General features: G+C 39.8%; 1 protein-coding gene and 1 pseudogene across 1 annotated transcript in view; one reads left to right on the top strand and one right to left on the bottom strand.

Moving 5' to 3' along the window:
• PRKAR2B (protein kinase cAMP-dependent type II regulatory subunit beta) overlaps positions 1 to 19,306 on the top strand; it is a 101,702-nt gene that overhangs the window by 10,639 nt on the left and 71,757 nt on the right. The window contains exon 2 of the mRNA XM_007083971.2: positions 16,064 to 16,099. Coding sequence (XP_007084033.2) covers positions 16,064 to 16,099 — 36 coding nt within the window. The remainder of the gene's footprint in view (positions 1 to 16,063; positions 16,100 to 19,306) is intronic.
• On the bottom strand, positions 16,654 to 18,047 carry LOC102957042 (annotated as a pseudogene).

The following is a 19,306-nucleotide window of genomic DNA, read 5'->3' as shown; positions in this document are numbered from 1 at the left end:
AAGGATTTCTAATAGCTTTCTAATTGAGGACACATTCTGACCCACCCAGACTTCTGTGTCACTGCTTCTGCTTACAGGAGCTTCATGCCAAATCCGAAACTAGTCTGTGGCCCTGAACCTGCTTTGTCCTTTTCTTATCTCTCCCCCCTTCCTCATCATTCCTCCTTCAAGCCTGAATCTTGCCTACCCCCAAAGCTCCTTTGCCCTCCAGCTTTTCCTCAGGCACCAGCACACCCATTCCCTTTCTTTGAGATTCAGATTGACGTGTCTGCCAGCCTGCTTACCAGCCACCTCCACTTACTTGTTCTTTAGGCGCCTCCAAATAATTTTGTCTTAAAATGTTTATTTTCTGCCTCAGTTATTGCCTGCACTACCTTGTCACTTTTCCCCCTCCACTAATGTAATAAACATGGTCAGGAGAGCCCCCTTTGCTTTGCCTCACATTTCTTTTCTTTTTTTTTAATGTTTATTTTTGAAAGAGAAACACAGAGACCGAGCACCAGTGGAGGAGGGGCAGAGAGAGAGGGAGACACAGAATCAGAAGCAGGCTCCAGGCTCTGAGCTGTCAGTACAGAGCCCGACTCAAGCAGGGCTCGAACCCACGAACTGCGAGATCATGGCTTGAGCCTGAGCTGTCAGATGCTTAACCAACTGAGCCACCCAGGCACCTCTCACATTTCTTAAATCCAGTAGTTTATGGAAAACAGATTGCTTTTAGTTGCTGAAAACTTAGTGACATGAAAAATCAGAAACAATGGAAATTAAACAAAAAACATGACTTACTTTGTCATGGAGTTTGGATTTGAATCCAGATGGCTGGCTCTGCCATTAATAACTTTTGGCACCTTGAGCAAGTTCCTTTGCCATCTGTGACTCAGTTTTCTCATCTATGGAATGGGAATAACGATAGTACTCACCAGAGAGGGTTGTTGTAAGAACCAAATGAGTTAACAGTGTTTGGCATACAGTAAAGTATTACATGCACGTTTGTTGGAGGGAGAGTGACAGAACAGGCGACATTTAGAAGTCAGTGAGAACAGGACAGTTTTAAAAATGAAGTTTGATTGGAAATGTGAGAAACTAAAGATCGCTTTCAAAGCAGTATAGTAATAGTACTTTTAGAAAAAAGTTATTAGTGAAAAATATAAAAGTAAAGGCTTTAGATCGTTTAGTGAAGTGTTTCAGACTTTAAAAACCCCATGCTCCTTTAAATCTCAAGCACTTTAATTCTATTTGACATGTAAGGTAAATAGTCCAATCTAAAAAAAAAAAAAAAAAAGTAAAAAAAAGCAATGGCATAAAGCTTTGCTTTATTTTCACACCATCTCCTCCTTTGAGAACCCGTGTTTAACTGGTAGAATAAATAAATTTGTGTAAACTTCTCCCAAGTTTATAGTTTCATTTAAGTTTTCACAAGTCATTTTAAAACATCTTAGGAAAATGTAGGTAAAAGTATTGAAAATATCACTTGATTTAAATGAGGCAGATGCCTGTAGTAAAAATATGAATATGTGCCTAAAATATAAATTAATTGGGAAAAAATAGTTATATTACATTGACAGCTTGTTGCCATTTCCTCATGTCATAATATTTATGAAAGTAAGCTCACGGTGGGACAAATTTCTGCCTTCCTAAGTTTTCCATTAAAATGCGGTTTTATTCTGAAAACCCATAATTCTATACTTGCTCCATTGCACATTGCTAGCTTAATATATTTTTAGGAGAAAAAAAAAGACCGTCTTTTTGGATACGTGGCATTGTTCACAGGTCTTTGATTTCCTATTAGACTGTCACTAATGACAGTTTATCGATAAGGCAATATTAGGACTTTTGATTCATAATAAGTCCTTAAAATAATTTCCTTGTAATCCCTTAAAAAGAATCCCAAAGGCATTTCAGTGTTTGAATTCTAACAAAAACTCATTTGTAAAAAGGGGATTTTATGTAAAATATTTTAAGAGAATGTTTAGCATTAAAAGGGTATGAAGTTTCAGTTAATGAAAGATGAATGAGTTCTGGAGATCAGCTGTGCAGCAGTGATGATAAATACTGTACCGTATTGTATGCTTGAAGTTTGCTGAGAGTATAGATGTTAGGTTAAATTTTGACACACACGGTGGTAAATACGTAGAGGTGATTGAGAAGTTATTTAGCTTGATTGTGGTGATCTTTTCACAATGTATACATACATCAAAACATCAAGTTGTACACCTTAAATATATATACAGTTTTTGTAAGTCAGAGATAATAACGTTAAAAAAATAGAACATGAACTAATCTGGTTGCTCTGATAATGTCAGAACATATTTGAGAGATTTTTTTCTGCCAAAATTAAGTAGAGCGAACATTTTTTCCTTTTTTCAAATTGTGAGAGATTTCCAATGTACCGAAAAGAACAGAGACTAAGTAGGGAACACTCACCTAAGTCATCTTCTAGCTTCAATAAATTTTAACAATTATACACGTGAGGCTTTTTTTTTTCCTGAGGCTTTTTCTTTTAAGAAAACACGTGTGATAGAAGTCCCTTGTGTACTCCTTTCTTATCCCGTTTTCTTAACTATAGATCCCCACAGATCTCCACCACTGTGATAAATTTAGCATTTATATTTTCTATGCATGTTTTTGCACTGTTACTACATAGGCATTTATTCATAGCTTAGAAATAGTGCTATTTTGCATATTTTCAAAGTCTGTATAAATTGCGCCACTTATAAAAGTTTCATTTATGTAAATTATAATTTTCCACTGTATTTTTGAGAATAGTTTTTGAGATGATGTTATGTTGATTTGTGTAGCTTTAGTTCATTTTTTAAAAAAATTGTTTTTAACATTTATTTTTGAGAGACAAAGAGGCAGAGCATGAGCGGGGAAGGTGCAGAGAGAGAGGGATACACAGAATCCGCAACAGGCTCTGAGCTGTCAGCACAGAGCCCAACTCTGGGTTCCAACTCAAGAACGATGAGATCATGACCTGAGGCCAAAGTCAGATGCTTAACGACTGAGTCACCCAGGTGCCCCAAGTTCATTATTTTTTAAATTTTACTTTTACTTTTATTTTTTATTTATACTGCTATGTAGTATACCTTTGTGTAAATAGATGCTTTATCTAGTCTTTGATAAATAACTTTGGGTGTTTCTAATTTGTTGTCATTACAGTGCTGTAGTGAACATTGTGTGTGTATATGTGTGTTATGCACATATACTAGAGTTTTTAAAGGTGGTTTTCAAAGTGTGTTCTGGGACCCCTTGAAGAATCATTCCCCTCCCAATTCTAGACCTTTTCAGGGAGTCTGTGGGGTGAAAACTATAATAATAATAGTGTTCTTTGCTTTTTACCCCCCCCCATTCTGTCGTAAGTGTATAGTAGAGTTTTTCAAAGGGTACATGATGTATGATATAAAACATCTGAAGGTAGAAGCTGATATGAGAACCTAATTGTCCTCTGTTAGATTTGCAAAAATGTAAAACAGAGTCATTCTTTTTACTGAATTTTGTTTTGTTTTGGAAAATAGTTATTTTCCATAAAAATACGTTATTTATAATAACATGTAATTGTTTTGTTGTTGGTAGTTTTAAATATTTTTTAAATTTATCAATTTTAATTTCTAATACAACAATTATCAGTGGATATAACCTATTAAAGCAAATAATTTTTAAGAGTGGAAAGAGGTTTTGAGACCAAAAGGTTTGAGGACTGCTGCTGTAGGTAGATACTTAAGTGTGGAAAGGCTGGTTGTACGGGGTGCACAGCTTTAACCACACCTCAGACTGTTGTGTTTACACCACTTTATTTTTCAGTAGAGGGGAAGAGTTCCTGGTCCTCCACATTCAAGGTAACATATGTTATCAGATTTGAACAAGCTTTGCCAGCAGGATGGATGTTAAAATCTCATTGTGAATTAAATTTGCTTTTTCCTGATTACTAGTAACACTGGGCATCTTTTTATTATGTTCATGGACTATGTTTGTAGTTTCTCTTCTGTGGAAAATTTTTTTATTCTGTGCTATTTTTCTCATCCTGCTAATTGTATTTTTCTTCCTGATTTATAGGAAGATTTCTTTCCTTCTTCCTTCTTTTCCTTCCATTTTTCCTCTTCCTCTTCTCCCTCCTCCTCCTCCCCATCCTCCTCCTCCTCCTCCTCCCCGTCCTCATCCTCCTCTTTCTCCTCATTCTGGTTACTAATCCTTTGTTGGGTAACATGCATTAGAAAAATCTCACAGTCTTGAGCCTGTCTTTTCATGTTGTTTATGGTAATTTTGGTTGAGCACTTTCTTGATTTTAAGCTTCTTAATTCCTAAATTTTAAGTTGAGTTTCATACCTAAGGATTTAATACAGTGATAATTTATTTCTCTGTATGGTTTGGGATGGGAATTTCATTGCATTTTTTAAAATACACATCATAGGGGCACCTAGCTGGCTTGGTCAAAGCGACATGTGGCTCTTAATCTTGGGGTTGTGGGTTCAAGCCCCATATTGGGTGTAGACATTACCTAAAAATAAAATAAAATTTAAAAAAATGCATCATTTATTGACTTTTTTCCCCACTGATTTTTGAATATCAATTTTCTATATATGTGTGAATGGGGGCTCATGGGTGGCTCAGTAGGTTAAGCATCTGACTTCGGCTTAGGTCATGATCTCATGGGTCGTGAGTTCAAGTTCCACATCAGGTGAATTCGAGCTCCACTTTGGGTGAGCTTGAGCCCCGCATAGTGTGAGCATAAGCCCCGCATCTGGTGAACACCCTTGCTTTGGGTAAGCATGACCCCTGCTTCGGGTGAGCCCCACTTCTCTCCCTCTCCCTCTCCCTCCCCCTTCCCCTTGTGGGATTCTCTCTCTCTCTCTCTCTCTCTCTGCCCCTCACTCACTTGCACCCTCTCTCTCTCTCTTAAAAAAATAATAAATAAAAGAAACATATAAACGTGAATGTACTTAACATCTTTATTCTTTTCTGATGGTTTTTCTATTTGTTCATCAATATCTCTGAGTTAATATGACTTTCCATGGTCTTGATGTATGGTAAGTAACTCCCACCTTATCTTTCTTCAGAATTGTTTATTCATAGGTTTTTATTATTCCATATATCTTTTAGGAGAAGCTTTTTAAATTTTGTGAAAAACTTCATTTGGGAGTTTTATTGGAATTGTACTTGATTTATAAAAAATTTTGGAGAGAAAAGACATTTTAATGATATTGAGTCTTACTCTACACGAACATGATACATCTCCATTTATCCAGTTTTCTCCAAAAAGGATTTTCCTATCTCTTCTTAGTTTTATTTCTAAGTAACTTATCACTTTTGTTCTTATAACTAGGATTTTTTGTCTAGTACATATTCTGTCATTACTGAAAATATATAAAAGGAACTGTAAAACTCAATAATGAGAAGCCCCTAATCAAACCGAGTTAAAAGACTTGGCCAGTTTAATAAAGAAGACATCGGGATGGCCAATAAGCACATAGGATGGTGCTTGGGATTTTTAGTTATTAAGGATATGAAAGTTAAAACCACAACACAACGCTGGGGCGCCTGCATGGCTAGGCATCCAACTCTTGGTTTCAGCTCAGGTCATGATCTTGCAGTTTGTGGGTTTGAGCTCCATGTTGGCTCTGTCCTGGCTGCACTGAGCCTGCTTGAGATTCTCTCTCCCTTTCTCTCTCCCTCTCCCTCTCTCTCTCTCTGCTCCTGCCCATGTGCTCACATTCGCACACACTCTCAAAATAAATAAACATTAAAAGCCACAATACACAGAAGAATGGCTACATTGGTAAAGATGTGGAGTAACTAGAAGAACTCTCTTATTTTGCCTGTGAGAATGTAAAATGGTACACCTAGGAAAAATGTGGGGTTTTATAAAGTTAAACATTTCCCACCTATAACCCAGCAATCCACACTAGGCATTTACTCAAGAGAAATAAACACATATGTTCACGAAAAGGATTGTATATAAATATTTATAGACACTATTCAGAATAACCCAAACTGGAAACAACCCAAATGCCCATCAACAAGAGAATGGGTAAACAAATTATGATGTATTTATACAGTGGAATACCATCAACAATAAAAAAAGAACAAACTATTGACCCTTTCAATAGCTAGAATGACTCTCAGGTTTTTAGGTTTTTTTGTTTTGTTGTGTGTGTTTTTGTTTTTTTGTTTTGTTTTGTTTTTAGAGAGACTGTGTGTGCAAGCAGGGGAGAGGGGGAGAGAGAATCTCAAGCAGGCTCCACCCATGCTTAGCGTGAGCCTACCACAGGGCTCCATCTCACAACAGAGAGATCATGACCTGAGCCCAAATCAAGAGTCAGCCGCTAGGGGCGCCTGGGTGGCTCAGTCGGTTAAGCGTCCGATTTTAGCTTGGGTCATGATCTCACAGTTCGTGAGTTCGAGCCCCGTGTTGGGCTCTGTGCTGACAGCTCAGAGCCTGGAGCCTGTTTTGGATTCTGTGTTTCCCTCTCTCTCTGCTCCTCCCCCGCTCATGCTCTGTCTCTCTCTCTCCTTCAATAATAAATACAAAACATTAAAAAAATTTAAAAAAAAAGTCAGCCGCTTAACTGACTGAGCCACCCAGGCGCCCCCTGAACCTCACGTTTATATGAAACAGATGAAATTCAAAGCCAGGCAAAGCTAAACTGTGGTGATAGAAATTCTAATAGTAGCTCCCTATAGGGTAGTGAGGATTGACTGTGTAAAGGGGCTCATGGTGCCTGGAAATGTTTATCTTTTTTTTTTTTTTAAGATTTTACTTTTAAGTACTCTCTACACCCAGTGTGTGGCTCAAACTTACAGTTCCGAGTTAAAGAATTGCACATTATCGACTGAACCAGCTAGGCGAAATGTTTGTATCTTGATTGGAGTGTTGGGTGCATACATGTATACATTTGTCAAAATTCATCAAATTGTGCATTTCCCTGTATGTCAGTTTCATCTTGATTTTTTTTTAATTGGAAACATGGATGCTCTTGAAGTCGTTTTCCACATTTTAATTAAAAAGTGCCAGTGTTTTCTACACTGATTATCTTGTGAATTTTTTCATTATTTCTGTCGGACACTAACATCTGGGTTACGTTTTCATAATTATGAGGCATAAATGGGATTGCTTTTTGCTCCTTGTACAAAAAGCTAAAGGTTAGTTAAGCTCTATTGTTTTTAAGTCTATTTTGTGTTTTCAGCCAATCCTGTATTTTAACTTACAGGTTTCACAATTTTTTTTTCAGTTTATTTTTTTATTTTTGAGAAACAGAGAGAGCAGAGGAGGGGCAGAGAAAGAGGAAGACTAGAGAATCCCAAGCAGGCTTAGCACTGTCAGCACAGAGCCCAATGTGGGGCTTGAACTCATGAACTGTGAGATGATATCCTGAGCCAAAATGAAGAGTCAGACACCTAACCAACTGAGCCACCCAGGTGCCCCCGGGTTTTACACGTTTAATACTTGTATGAATAGCACTTAAATTTGTCCATATAATGGTTAGGTGTCAGGAAGTCCACCTGTTATGTTAACTTCCATTGGCACTATTCATTTGGTATTTGTTGAACCTAATTTATTTCCAACGGTGTTTTAGACATTGGGGATACAGTAGTGAAGCAGACACACAAGGAAGGACCCTCTGCTCACAGAGCTTGCAGACTACTGGGGGAGGAAGCTGACAATAAACACAATACACTCGATGCCTTGAGATAGCACTTTGAGCGCTGGGAGGAGCTCTAGAAAGGAACTGGAGGGGCTGCTTTCCACTGGGTGTTCACCGAGAGGCTTCGGTGGTGACCTCCAAGCCAAATACAGGAATAGCAGGGCCATGTTCACTCTGTGAAGTCATGGGGGAGGGTTTGAATGTAGCTTTTTGTACCTTTATTATTAGACAGCCTTGATCATAATCCCTGATTATTTTCTCAGTTTGTCTTCATTGTATTTTTCTTAATTACCCCTTTCTGAGTCTGGTTTTTGTGTGTGTGTGTGTGTGTGTGTGACTTTATGGTTGTGTGACACTTTGAACTCTTGTAGCTTTGGGTTTTTCCTGGTAACTAGTCTGGATTGTTCACTTTTTTAAAAAATTTTTTTAAAAAGTTTATTTATTTTTAGAGAGAGAGCAAGAGAGAGAAAGAGCATGCATGAGCAAGGGAGGAGCAGAGAGAGAGAGGGAGAGAGAGAATCCCAAGCAGGCTCTGCACTCTCAGTGAAGAGCCCGACACAAGGCTCACACTCATGAACTGTGAGATCATGACCTGAGCTGAAACCAAGAGCTGGGTGCTTAACCAACTAAGCTACCCTGGTGCCCCTAGATTGTTCACTCTTACCAACAGACCATTAGTCTCCACAAAGATCCCCTTTGCATGTATTTAATCAAGTACGTTTAGAAGAGACAGTTTCAGTACACACAGAAGTGGAGATTAAATTTATGTAGTTTTGACAATGGCCTTTCCCTATATCTTCTCTTCTGAGCCCACATTTTAGAATCCTAAAGGTGTTTGGGAACCTTTCTCTCGGCATTGTCAGTGCCTCAGTTCTGTGTGTAAATTTATGAGCTTAGCAGCCTTAGGACTCTCCTAAGGTTATTTTCTGCTCCTAAGAGGACATTTTGGGTAAAGTTGTCATGAATTAAAAAGTTGAGAATCAAGTTCATTCATAAGCAAAAGTAAGTAGGAGTGGTTTCTTTTCCTGGTGTAATAGTTATAGTTTATCATCTTGGTGTTTAAAAATATCAGTTATATTTTGAGGAGTTTGGTGTATGAATAGAAAGAACAAAAATGTACATCTTTTTAGTGGTCCTTCAAGCTGGCACTTTCTAAAAGCTCAAGTGTCTGTCTTTCATCCTCCTCTGCCCTGCCTCCAGCCAAGCTCCATATGTCCAGGTGAGTTGGACACCTGATCTCACATTGTGTAATCAGAAAGGAAGAAGAAAATTGGTTCCCCAAATGCCTGCCCCTCCAACAGTTCCCATCATGTCTGATCACAAGTACTTGGAGGGCACATGGCTCATAATCTGTGTCTCCTGGAGACCCAAGACTGGGAAGCTTTGGAGAGTACCCTCCAAGTGTACCCAGGAGCCCCTTTAAAGGCCTAATCCCAGTGGGTTCGTGGGCACCAGTGTGCTTGGAAACCCAACTCAGAGGCTCACAGGACAGCAGCAAGTAAGAGTATCTCTGAGGATTTGCAAATGTGACCAGGGGCTCATCTCATCATCCTTTGACAAAATATAGAAAATAAGTGGTCCTTCTCAGTGTCAGGAATTAAACATGTGTAAGAAAGTTTGAAATTGTGTCTGTTAGGTTAATTCGCAAAATATTCAGGTTTTGTTGTTTATTTGCTTTTTTGCTGTCAGTCTTAAAAAAGTTAATTCTTGCTCGGTTCAAGGGTAAGGCTGACTTCACTTTTAATTTTTGAAACACAAGCATAAGATAAATTAATTCATTTTGAGCTAAGTGTTTACTGTGTCAAAAATAATTAGCTAACATGGTCTCAATTTACATAATTTCCAGAATCTTTTATTTAGACAGTTAACAGATTCAGAAAGTGTGTATTGCTAGAAAAGGCAGCTAATAGGAGAATAGGGATGCTAATTACTTAGTTGATTCCGAGACTACTCTGTACATCTCATTTCAGGGTATATGAACACTTTTCTGCAAAAGCTCCATTTTGCTAATGTGGCTCCAATATAGACAGTATGATTTTGTGTGTGTGTGTGTGTGTGTGTGTGTGTGTGTGTGTATTTAATGACCATAGACACAACTCAGGGCTCTTTCTTCTTCTTCCTCTTTTTTTTAATGTTTATTTTCGTGTGAGAGAGAGAGAACATGAGGTGCCCGAGTTGGGGAGGGGCAGAGAGAAAGGGAGACACAGAATCCGAAGCAGGCTCCAGGCTCTGTGCTGTCATCACAGAGCCCGACACGGGGCTTGAACCCACAAACTGTGAAATCATGACCTGAGCCGAAGTCGGATGTTTAACCTACTGAGCCACCCAGGTGCCCCAACAATAAATTATTTAAATTGCTACAATGTGTTCCATTACATTGTTTGAACCCATCACCATTAGTGAACCACCCAGGCGCCCCAGAGCTCTTATTTCTTTAACTTGGCGCCTCCTTCACAGTCGTATGCTCAGAGATGTAAACTATGCACTTCTGTCAATCTGGCTTTCGTTTTTTGAAGACCAAACTCATTGGATCATACTTAAAAACTTAAAGAATTTAAGTTTATTTAAAAATCTTCTGTGGAATTTACCTGAATTTTTTGGTTGGGTAGCTGCTTGGCATGGTGTAAATCCTTCAGTCATTTTATTTGAAAATACGACTGGACTTGGTCAAGCTCTTCAGGGACAGGGGCTTTTGTGTGTCCAGTGCCCTGCATCCACATTCCCTAAAGCAGTAAAATGAGTGGGACAAGGAGACTTGTTCTGTTTACTTCGCAGAGTTTATTGATTCCTGCCCTGTGGGTGTTTACTTAGCGCCTTTTGTCTCAAAGCTTTGGCTTTGACCAAGGGCCTTGAAGAGGTGAGGAGATAAGCAGCTGCTGCTGGCACCAGTTGAGCTTGAGTCACAGGTGTGGGAAGCTGTTTTCACTGCCAGGAATAGAGACTCATTCAGGTTACCTCAAATAATAGAGCAATTTTCTTGTAAGGACACTCTGAGATTAAAGAAGGCTCGAATCAGTTATACTTCTGGGTCTCCTGAGAGCAGAGGAATTAAGACTAATCCAGTGGAATATAGTCTGGGAATGGAGGAGATCACTGGTTAGACAAGCTTGTAGATACAGGAACATAGGACTCTTCAGTATTCCACTGGAATGGCAGTTGGGAGAAAGTCAAACCTATATGAATATTGCCATATTTTTCTTTGAGCATTCACTAAGATCATAGAGAATATCCCTTAGAAGTGTTAGGAGTTGGTGATGCGTGGGTAGCTCAGTTGTTTGAGTGTCTGACTCTTGATTTTGGCTCAGGTCATGATCCTGCAGTCATGGGATCGAGCCCTGTGTCGGACTGTGTGCTGAGCCTGTTTGGGATTCTCTCTCTATGGGATTCTCCCCCATTCACATGCACTTGCTCTCTCTCAAAAAAAAAAAAAAATGCTAGGAGTTTTGTAAATCATATTTGCTTGCTTTTTCAGACAGATGATACATTTCCTATTTTTTTCCTTTTGTATTCTTCTAGTCTACAGTATTGTGTGTGTGTGTGTGTGTGTGTAAGTAAATGCACACAGAGCATCCACAGAATAGGAAAATCTGAAGATGGAAACCAGGAGTCTGGGAAAACTTAATTTGACTTGTCATATTTGGAAACATCATCTGTTAACCTTTTCTTTTGTGAGTTTATACTGCTGTCTACTTACTATGTTTCGAAAAATGGTAATATTAAAATTGGTCATAGTAACTCACAGTAAATAAACATCAGTTTCTTATATTTGAATAGGAATTTAGAATTTACAGGCATTTTCAAAGATGTTTTCTTTTTTTAAGTTCTTTGTTTTAGTTTTTTTAATTCTTTTCTGAAGTTCTTAAAAATTTTTTTTAGTGTTTATTCATTTTTGAGAGACAGAGACAGAGTGCGAGTGGGGAAGGGGCAGACAGAGAGGGAGACACAGAATTTGAAGCAGGCTCCAGGCCCTGAGCTGTCAGCACAGTGCCCAATATGGGGCTTGAACCCACAAACCATGAGATCATGGCCTGAACCGAAGTCGGGCGCTTATCCGACTGAGCCACGCAGGCACCCCTCTGAAGTTCTTTTAAAATTCTTTCTTAAAACCCCCTGTGAAAGGAAGCCGGCAGGTCTTATTTTTCATATTTTAGAAGTTGAGAATTGAAGTCAAAGTTACACTATCCATCCCAGGTGTCACGGAAGGTGTTGGGGCGTGGCCCCAGTTAGGGCAGGCCTCCTGACATCCAGTTGGTTACCCTGCCCTTGTGTGGCAGCCCTCGTTGAAAGAGTTAACCGGATATTGGCAGTGTCCTTCCTCACCTCCCTCCTACTCCCCTTCTCTGTACCTAGTTCCTGAGAGAGAACACAGGCACACTGGGCCCAGATGTACATTGCTTTCTTCACAGCAAGACTCCCATCCTGAATCACAACCTTCTTCCTCATTTTGGTAGCTAGACTAAAAAATCTAGAGAGATTGTGGAGATTACTATTAGTTTTTTTTTCTTAATGTTTATTTTTGAGAGAGCACTCATGAGTGGGGAAGGGGCAGAGAAAGAGGGGGACAGAGGATCCAGAGTCTGATGTGGAGCTTGAACTCACAAACCACAAGATCATGACCTGAGCTCCTGAAGTTGGATGCTCAACCCACGGAGCTAGCCAGGCGCCCTGAGGTTGCGATCAGTTGGCCAAAACTGTGCAAGAAACACTTGTGCTTCGTCCCTGCAAACGGGTATGGAAGGATATGGATATAAGGGATTGAGTTCTTGGTAATTGTTGTCAGAACCCAGTGTTTACCTTGACTACTACATATCACTTGCCTGGTGCTCTCATCTCCTTAATTGCCCCGATACCATGTCCCATTCACTATTGGGAGGTAGAAATGATAGTCATATAACTTGTCTACTCACAGTTTAAAAATTGATACAATTTCTAGCAAAAATATAAAGGAGAAATAAAGGAAAGTAATCCATAGTAAGTAAAGTGTATACCAGCAGGTGTGGACTTCAGTATGTATGTGGTCATTTAGTACTGGTGACTCAGATACCTGAAGTGGCATTGCTGCAATGACATGATTTTTTTTTAAATGTTTATTTCTTTATCTTGAGAGAGAGTGTGTGTGTGAGCAGGGGAGAGAGAGAGAGAGAGAGAGAGAGAGAGAGAGAGAGAGAGGGAGAATCCCAAGCAGGCTCCATGCAGTCCGAGTAGAGCCCGATGCAGGGCTGAATCTCACAAACCGTGAGTTCATGACCTGAGCCAAAATCAAGAGTCTGATGATGCTTAACAGACTGAGCTACCCAGGCATCCCAATGACATGATTTTTTGAAATGATGAATGTCTATTAGTAAAATTCCAAAAAAAAAAACCAAAATGCAAACAAATCCTACAAAATCTTTTTGATTTATGGGGGAGTTGTGGCAAATGTAATGTATATTAAAACTGTGTAAAATAATGGTGTTTATATATAAACATTGGAATGATCGAGGTTCTGATGGTTATAAGTTGACTTTTTTTGCCAATCTGAATATCCAGTGGGATACTTGAAAGCAGTGCAGGACAGAGTGGTGAGATTCAGGACTGTTGTTGGTTCTGCATTGTCCACCAGATGCCAAGGACGTCCTCTGAATTACTTTGACAATTGGAAAAAAATGCCTCCACAAAATTAGAATACACTTTCTAGATGGTGATGGCACTTGTGTTGCAAATCTCTGCCTTAAACACTTCAGAAAGATGTAGAAACCTAAGGGATCCCAAGAGAACAAAGACTTCCCAACATTTCAGATCAGAAACTACTAGTGCTGTGATTTCATTGTCTCAAGAGCCTGGAGAGAGCAAGAGGGGAATGTCTACTCTATTTTTGCTGCAAGGCTGAGATAGGTTTTTTTGCCTTCCTCATGTCTTTGTTTGCCTGCACTATCTCTTCTCAGCATTCCTGGGGTGGAAATGTTTTGCACTCTCTCTGTTCTCTGTCCTTGGAGTTTGCCGGGGAGGCTTTCGAAATCTAGACTAGGTTCTGAAGGTGATGTGAAAAAGGGGTTTGAAAGTGTCTAAGAAAACTTTTTCCTTTATGTGGTAAATATACATAACATTCAGTTTACCCGATGAAAGGTTTTTTAATAGAAGTAATTTGTCACTTTGCAAATATATGGTTAAATTATTGTGGTATATACATAATGGTAACTTTATCTCCCTTGATCAGCTGGAAAGATAGAATTTTCTGTAAACTGTAGTATTTTAATCATAGGGCTTGTGAATTGTTTCACAGAATTAATCCTGGGGCGCCTGGGTGGCTCAGTCAGTTAAGCGCCCGACTTCAGCTCAGGTTATGATCTCATGGTTTGTGGGTTCAAGACCTGTGTCGGGCTCTGTGCTGACAGCTCAGAGCCTGGAGCCTGTTTCCAATTCTGTATCTCCCTGTCTCTCTCTCTGTCCCTTCCCTGCTCATGCTCAGTCTCTCCCTCTCAAAAATAAATAAACATTTAAAAAATTTAAACTTTGAAAAAAAAAATTAATCCTTAGTAACAGTGGGAATCCACATGGAAGGAAATATTTACCTATTATTGTGTGATTTCAGGAGTTAGCAGTTTTGCTTTCTCTTTTCTCTGAGGCAGCATTTTGCTGCTAGATGTGCCTTGGTTCACATTCTCCAGCTCTGCCACGGAGTGGCTTTGTGATCTAAAGCAAATGAGTATCTCTGAGCTTTACTGTAAAAATGTCCTCATCAGTAATATGGCCACGCTGATATTTAATACAGTTGTTGCAAGGGTTCCTGTAAAACATTTGACACAGTTTTGTTCTAGTACAAGTTCCTACGCATCCACATTTTTCATGGAGTGTAACCACGGTGCAGATAAAATTTTTGTCTTTTTAATGAATTTTTTTTGAGTTTATTTATTTATTTTGAGAGAGAGCACGAGTGAGTGGGGGAGGGGCAGAGAGAGAGAGAATGGGTGCTGCAGCCCAGAGAGATCATGACCTGAGCTGAAACCAAGGGTCGGACTCTTAACTGACTGAGCCCCTCTGGGTACCCCTTTCTTTGTCTTCTTTTTTAACCTGACCTATTTCCATAGTGTAAACAATTTTTATAATTACTGTTTTGAAGTATTAAAAAGTATTATAGCATATAATGACGTTTGCCACGAAATATACTGTGGACATGATGTCCTTTCTGTGTATAATATGAACCTCAACCTTACCTGCTTATCTCAAGAAATAAAGTTCTTGAAAACCTCACTTCTTGACATAACTGTTAGCAAAAGCAGGAGGAAACAACAGGCCTGAGTTGAGTCTGGGCAGCGGGCCCATCGTAGGCTTCCCAGGTGAGAGATGCACGTCCACAGACCACCCTTTAGTATGCCGTTTTGGAGGCCTTGACCTCCGGGCTGCACAGAAATGATCCGAACTATAAATATTAAATCTGAGAATACCAAAGATATACTGTGCTTCACTTCATAATGATTTCAGTGTAAATAAGCATTTTTCATTTTGTCTTCTCTTTTTTTTTTTCATTGTGAAAGTGATGCTGCTACATAGAAGTCTCCTGTCGACCAAGAAAGAATCCACTGAAGGTTTAAGCAGACAGATATTTATTTGGGCTAATTAGAATTGCAATTCAGGAAGCACAGATTCAGGGAGAAACCCGAATCCTAGGTTGTTGCTGGATCCAAGGAGGTCAAAGGACAGGGTAGAGTTATCAGAGGGCCAAGGGTATAGTTCTCTCAGGTCCTCTGTGCAGCACAGGGATTGAAACTAAATTACCTGGGATTGGTTGGGTCAATATGCAGATAAGGGGTTGAGCTTGTTCAACTGCATTGGCTCCTTTTGAAGTGCAGAGTGAGGTGAATTCTGGTGTCCCGATGAGGAGGAAGTTCACGCCCAGCTGAGGGCTTGCAGCTGGCTGAAAGGGTTTTTTTCCTTAAAGGTCATGGTTTTTCTGATGAGGTTGTGCATAGATTCCTCCTCCTCTGTGGCCCCCCAACTCTGTTTTAAAAAGAGACTCTGTTGGCTAGGCTTGTTTCCTGTATTTTGAAATCTCCTTTTATAAGACATATTGATTTTTCTTTCCCTAGTAGTATTTCTGTTAGATAAATCTCTAAAAGTGGAGACACACACAAACCCTGCATGGTCCTTGATGTGATTGCCAAGTTGTTTCCAAAGATATTATGTAGATTTACATAGAGATCCCTAGTCAAGTAGTTTCAGCCATCCAAAACTTGGGATTTTTTAAAATTTAAAGTGTTTTGTGGGAGACTAATTTAACAGGTGAAATTTTAATTTTAATTTCTTGGCTACTATTGAATTTAAACATTTAATTTTCATATATTTGTGACACTTCCTTTTGCATTATTTATTCTTATTTTTCCTCTATTAACTTATGTAATAATATGTATAATAATATGTAATCATATTGTTTTGTTTTTTTCTTTTAGCTCCGGTAATAAACCGATTCACAAGGCGCGCGTCAGGTAAGCCAGCCTGTATTGTGATTTTACTTATTAATGGTGACATTTCTTAACTAATAATAGTGGTATTGGACAAGAAGGTATGGTGAGAATAATTACTGTGGAGTAATGATTTATTTGTCGGTCATTTTCCCTGAAAACAAAACCATGTGATGTAATCAAGAACTAGGAAATAATTGGAAATGTCCTCTCAGTGTTTAAACTTATAATCAGACGGTGCATTGGAGCTAATGCACCTTTTTTTTTTTTTTAAAGGAAATCCCAGTCTCTTTATTATTGAAAACCATCAACTGGTTGTTGGAAGTAGGAGACTAAGTGAAACCTCATACCTGCCCAAGGGCTTTCTCCTGAGCCCCACCATACAAAGGAACGTCTCAAACCTATGCCTTTTCCTCCCAAACTCCAAAAATTATGGGGATTATTCAAAACTATCTCCAATGAGTAAATTCAGTGGTTAAAGGTTTCTCCTGGGGACCAGTGACAAAGTTAGCCTTATTAATGAAGGCCACAGACCAAGCCAGAAATGCCTAAAGAAGTAAGGATCCTTGAGGGAAAAATCCTAGTGCAGACTCCATACCTAGGCCTTTTCTGTTAGGTTTAATATAATCTAGGCAGACTGTGCAGGTCCACTAAGAGGAAGGATGAAAACACTGCCCGATGGAGACATGTGAGTGGTGGACAGCAGCTGATACTCTGACCCAAGCTTGGAAGGCAAGCATTTCCTCCTCCCATCATCAGAGATCTCTCCCTCCTTCCAGTGAAAGTTGGCCACAGCAGTGGAGGCCTTCCCTGAGGGTTCCTGTCAATTCCCTGAAAGCCTCCTTAAAATCAGAAGCAGCACCCTGCCTAACTGAGGCAGAGCCAAAGGGAAAACATAAATAAAAGGCCCAGGCCTCAGGCAGGGCCTGTGGTTAAGGAAGGGGCAGGACCTCAAAGGTGAGGAAGCACTGACAAGGCAGGGATTCTATTTGTCCTTCTTGCTTTCCTGTCTGGTGCTTCCGTGTTGGTTGGGGCCACAGGCTGCTCCTCAGGGATGTGATCTCCAGCCTTTGATAGCTTCCTGGCCCTTTGATACAGCTCATTCAAGTTGAATTCTTGGATCACATTCTCCTCAGAAGGTGCAAGAGACAGCTCATCCTTTTTTGTCAATCTGTGGCCGCTGCATGACCTCCTTGCTACCTTGGAACAGGATCAGAGTAGGGAGCTGCTTGGCAAGGGGCGACATGCTCACTTTGTACCGTGTACTAACATCAGTGTAGCGTCCAACGTCCACCTTCCCCAAATTTAGCCCTGTACAGTTATACTTGAGGGAGAGGTAAGCATAGATAGGAGCAAACGACTGGCAGTCATTAGACCAATAGGCAAAGAACTCCACAATCTAGGTGACCCTCCTTTTCCACTCCAGCTCTTCATCAATGGTTTTGTCATTGAAGTACTTGATATACTCAGGGCCCATATCCGGCTGGGGTGGAGGGGGGGGGCCTTGCACGTCATCAGGAACACTATGCGAAGTGTGATGTAAAGCAGGCCCATACGAAAATCCAGACGGAAGAAAAGAATTGCATTGGCCACTTTACTAAACATGAAGTTGTTGCCTGTATGTTGCTCCACAGTGATAGATCTGTGGTTCTTCATCATCCTGGTGGCACTGAGGAACATCAGGATCTCTCCTTCTTTCCAGTCAAAGTCACACAGGTTGCCGTCTTCTCATTGCGTGGGGAGACCCCCAATGCACCTTTTTAAATGGAGACCCTCACCCCAGTTTTATTCCTGCTCTTGATCAGTTATTGTCTACATGGTTAGCTGATGTCCCAGCCACAGTTCAGAAGCAGTGATTTAGAAGATGGGTAAAGGACACCCTAGAAACAGTGGTGGATGAGAGTTTTTAAGAAGGGACAGGATAACTCTGAAAATACGGGTGGGAGAACTTGTCATCCTGAGGCCACTTGGAATAGGAGCTAATTGCTTTACATTTGTTAATGCCCCTGAGGCTCTTGCTGTCTTAGAGATATCTTAGGAACCGAATGCCTAGTCACAGTGATAGACCTTCGCCACTCACGAGTGCTTGAATTAGATTCTTGGTACGGTGCACTACCTGCATTGGTAGGGAATACTGGACACAGTTGAGAACATTTCTGTCCAAAATGGTTTAAGTAAAGTGAGTTTGGGCATTGAAGCGGATCAACTATTTGGAAAAGTTACTTCCGTGGAGTGCCTTCTCTGAAGACAAATGACACTGCTAGGTTTGATTTGAGAAAATTACTCTTTCTTTTAAATATGACTAGAATTTTTTTGTTGTTGTTGAAAAACATAAGGTAGACGTTTCAGACACATCAGTTTTGACATTTACATAACACAGATGAGTAATTTATTTCATAAAATCACCTCATTTCCATCTGTGCTGTATTATTAAAGGTGTTTTAAGGTTAAGTTTTATTTTTTATCTGCCGGCAATTACTGGTACAATTTATTCTTATTCTGTAGTGACCAAATCTGTGAGGAAAGAGGCAGGGATTAAGTAGATGTGCTGTGTGGGGATAGTATCTACTTCATTCTCCTGAGCTTTTTGTATGCTGAAGACATACTTATTTTAAATGTTGCAAACAAAGAGCAGATTGTAATGGCTTTTGTGGAGTGAGGAATTAGGCTTTATGTCAGCAAGGCATCAGATGTTATCCCAGAGTAGAGCCATCAAGTGTGAAGGTGCTCCAGGGCAGGGATGTGGTCTTTTATGAGCAGTGGTGGCAAAAGAGAGGAGCAATAAGATGGAATCTGTAGTGTGGTACCTTGTCTTCTTGTAAAATTCTTTCCACAGCCACATAGTTTAGGAATTTTAGATTAAATTGTCCCCTTTTCTGTCTCAAACTGTGTGATATGAGACATTTATATCTGGGCAAGTTGCGTTAGTGTTCGTTGTACAGTATACTTCTCATCAACTGATAAATCAGGGGCTCCAGCATGTAGGTAAATTTTGAAGCACCATTATTTTCGTATCTCTACCACCACTAAGTCTGTGTCCGGTGTATCTTGGGAAGACTTGGTTGGAAATGTAGAGAAGGTGGAATGCCAGCAAAGAAACACTCATTAAAGTCAAACGTTGTGCTTATTCCTAGAATCACGGGCAATAGGAAATGTCAGGAAACAATCTGACTTAAAGAAAAACAAACAGGATGATGTCAAGCTTAAGGGTTGTACTATGTACAGCAATAA

Source organism: Panthera tigris, chromosome A2 (assembly GCF_018350195.1).
Source record: "Panthera tigris isolate Pti1 chromosome A2, P.tigris_Pti1_mat1.1, whole genome shotgun sequence".
Classification (NCBI taxonomy): Eukaryota; Metazoa; Chordata; class Mammalia; order Carnivora; family Felidae; genus Panthera; species Panthera tigris.
This window is presented reverse-complemented; position numbering and strand designations above follow the sequence as displayed.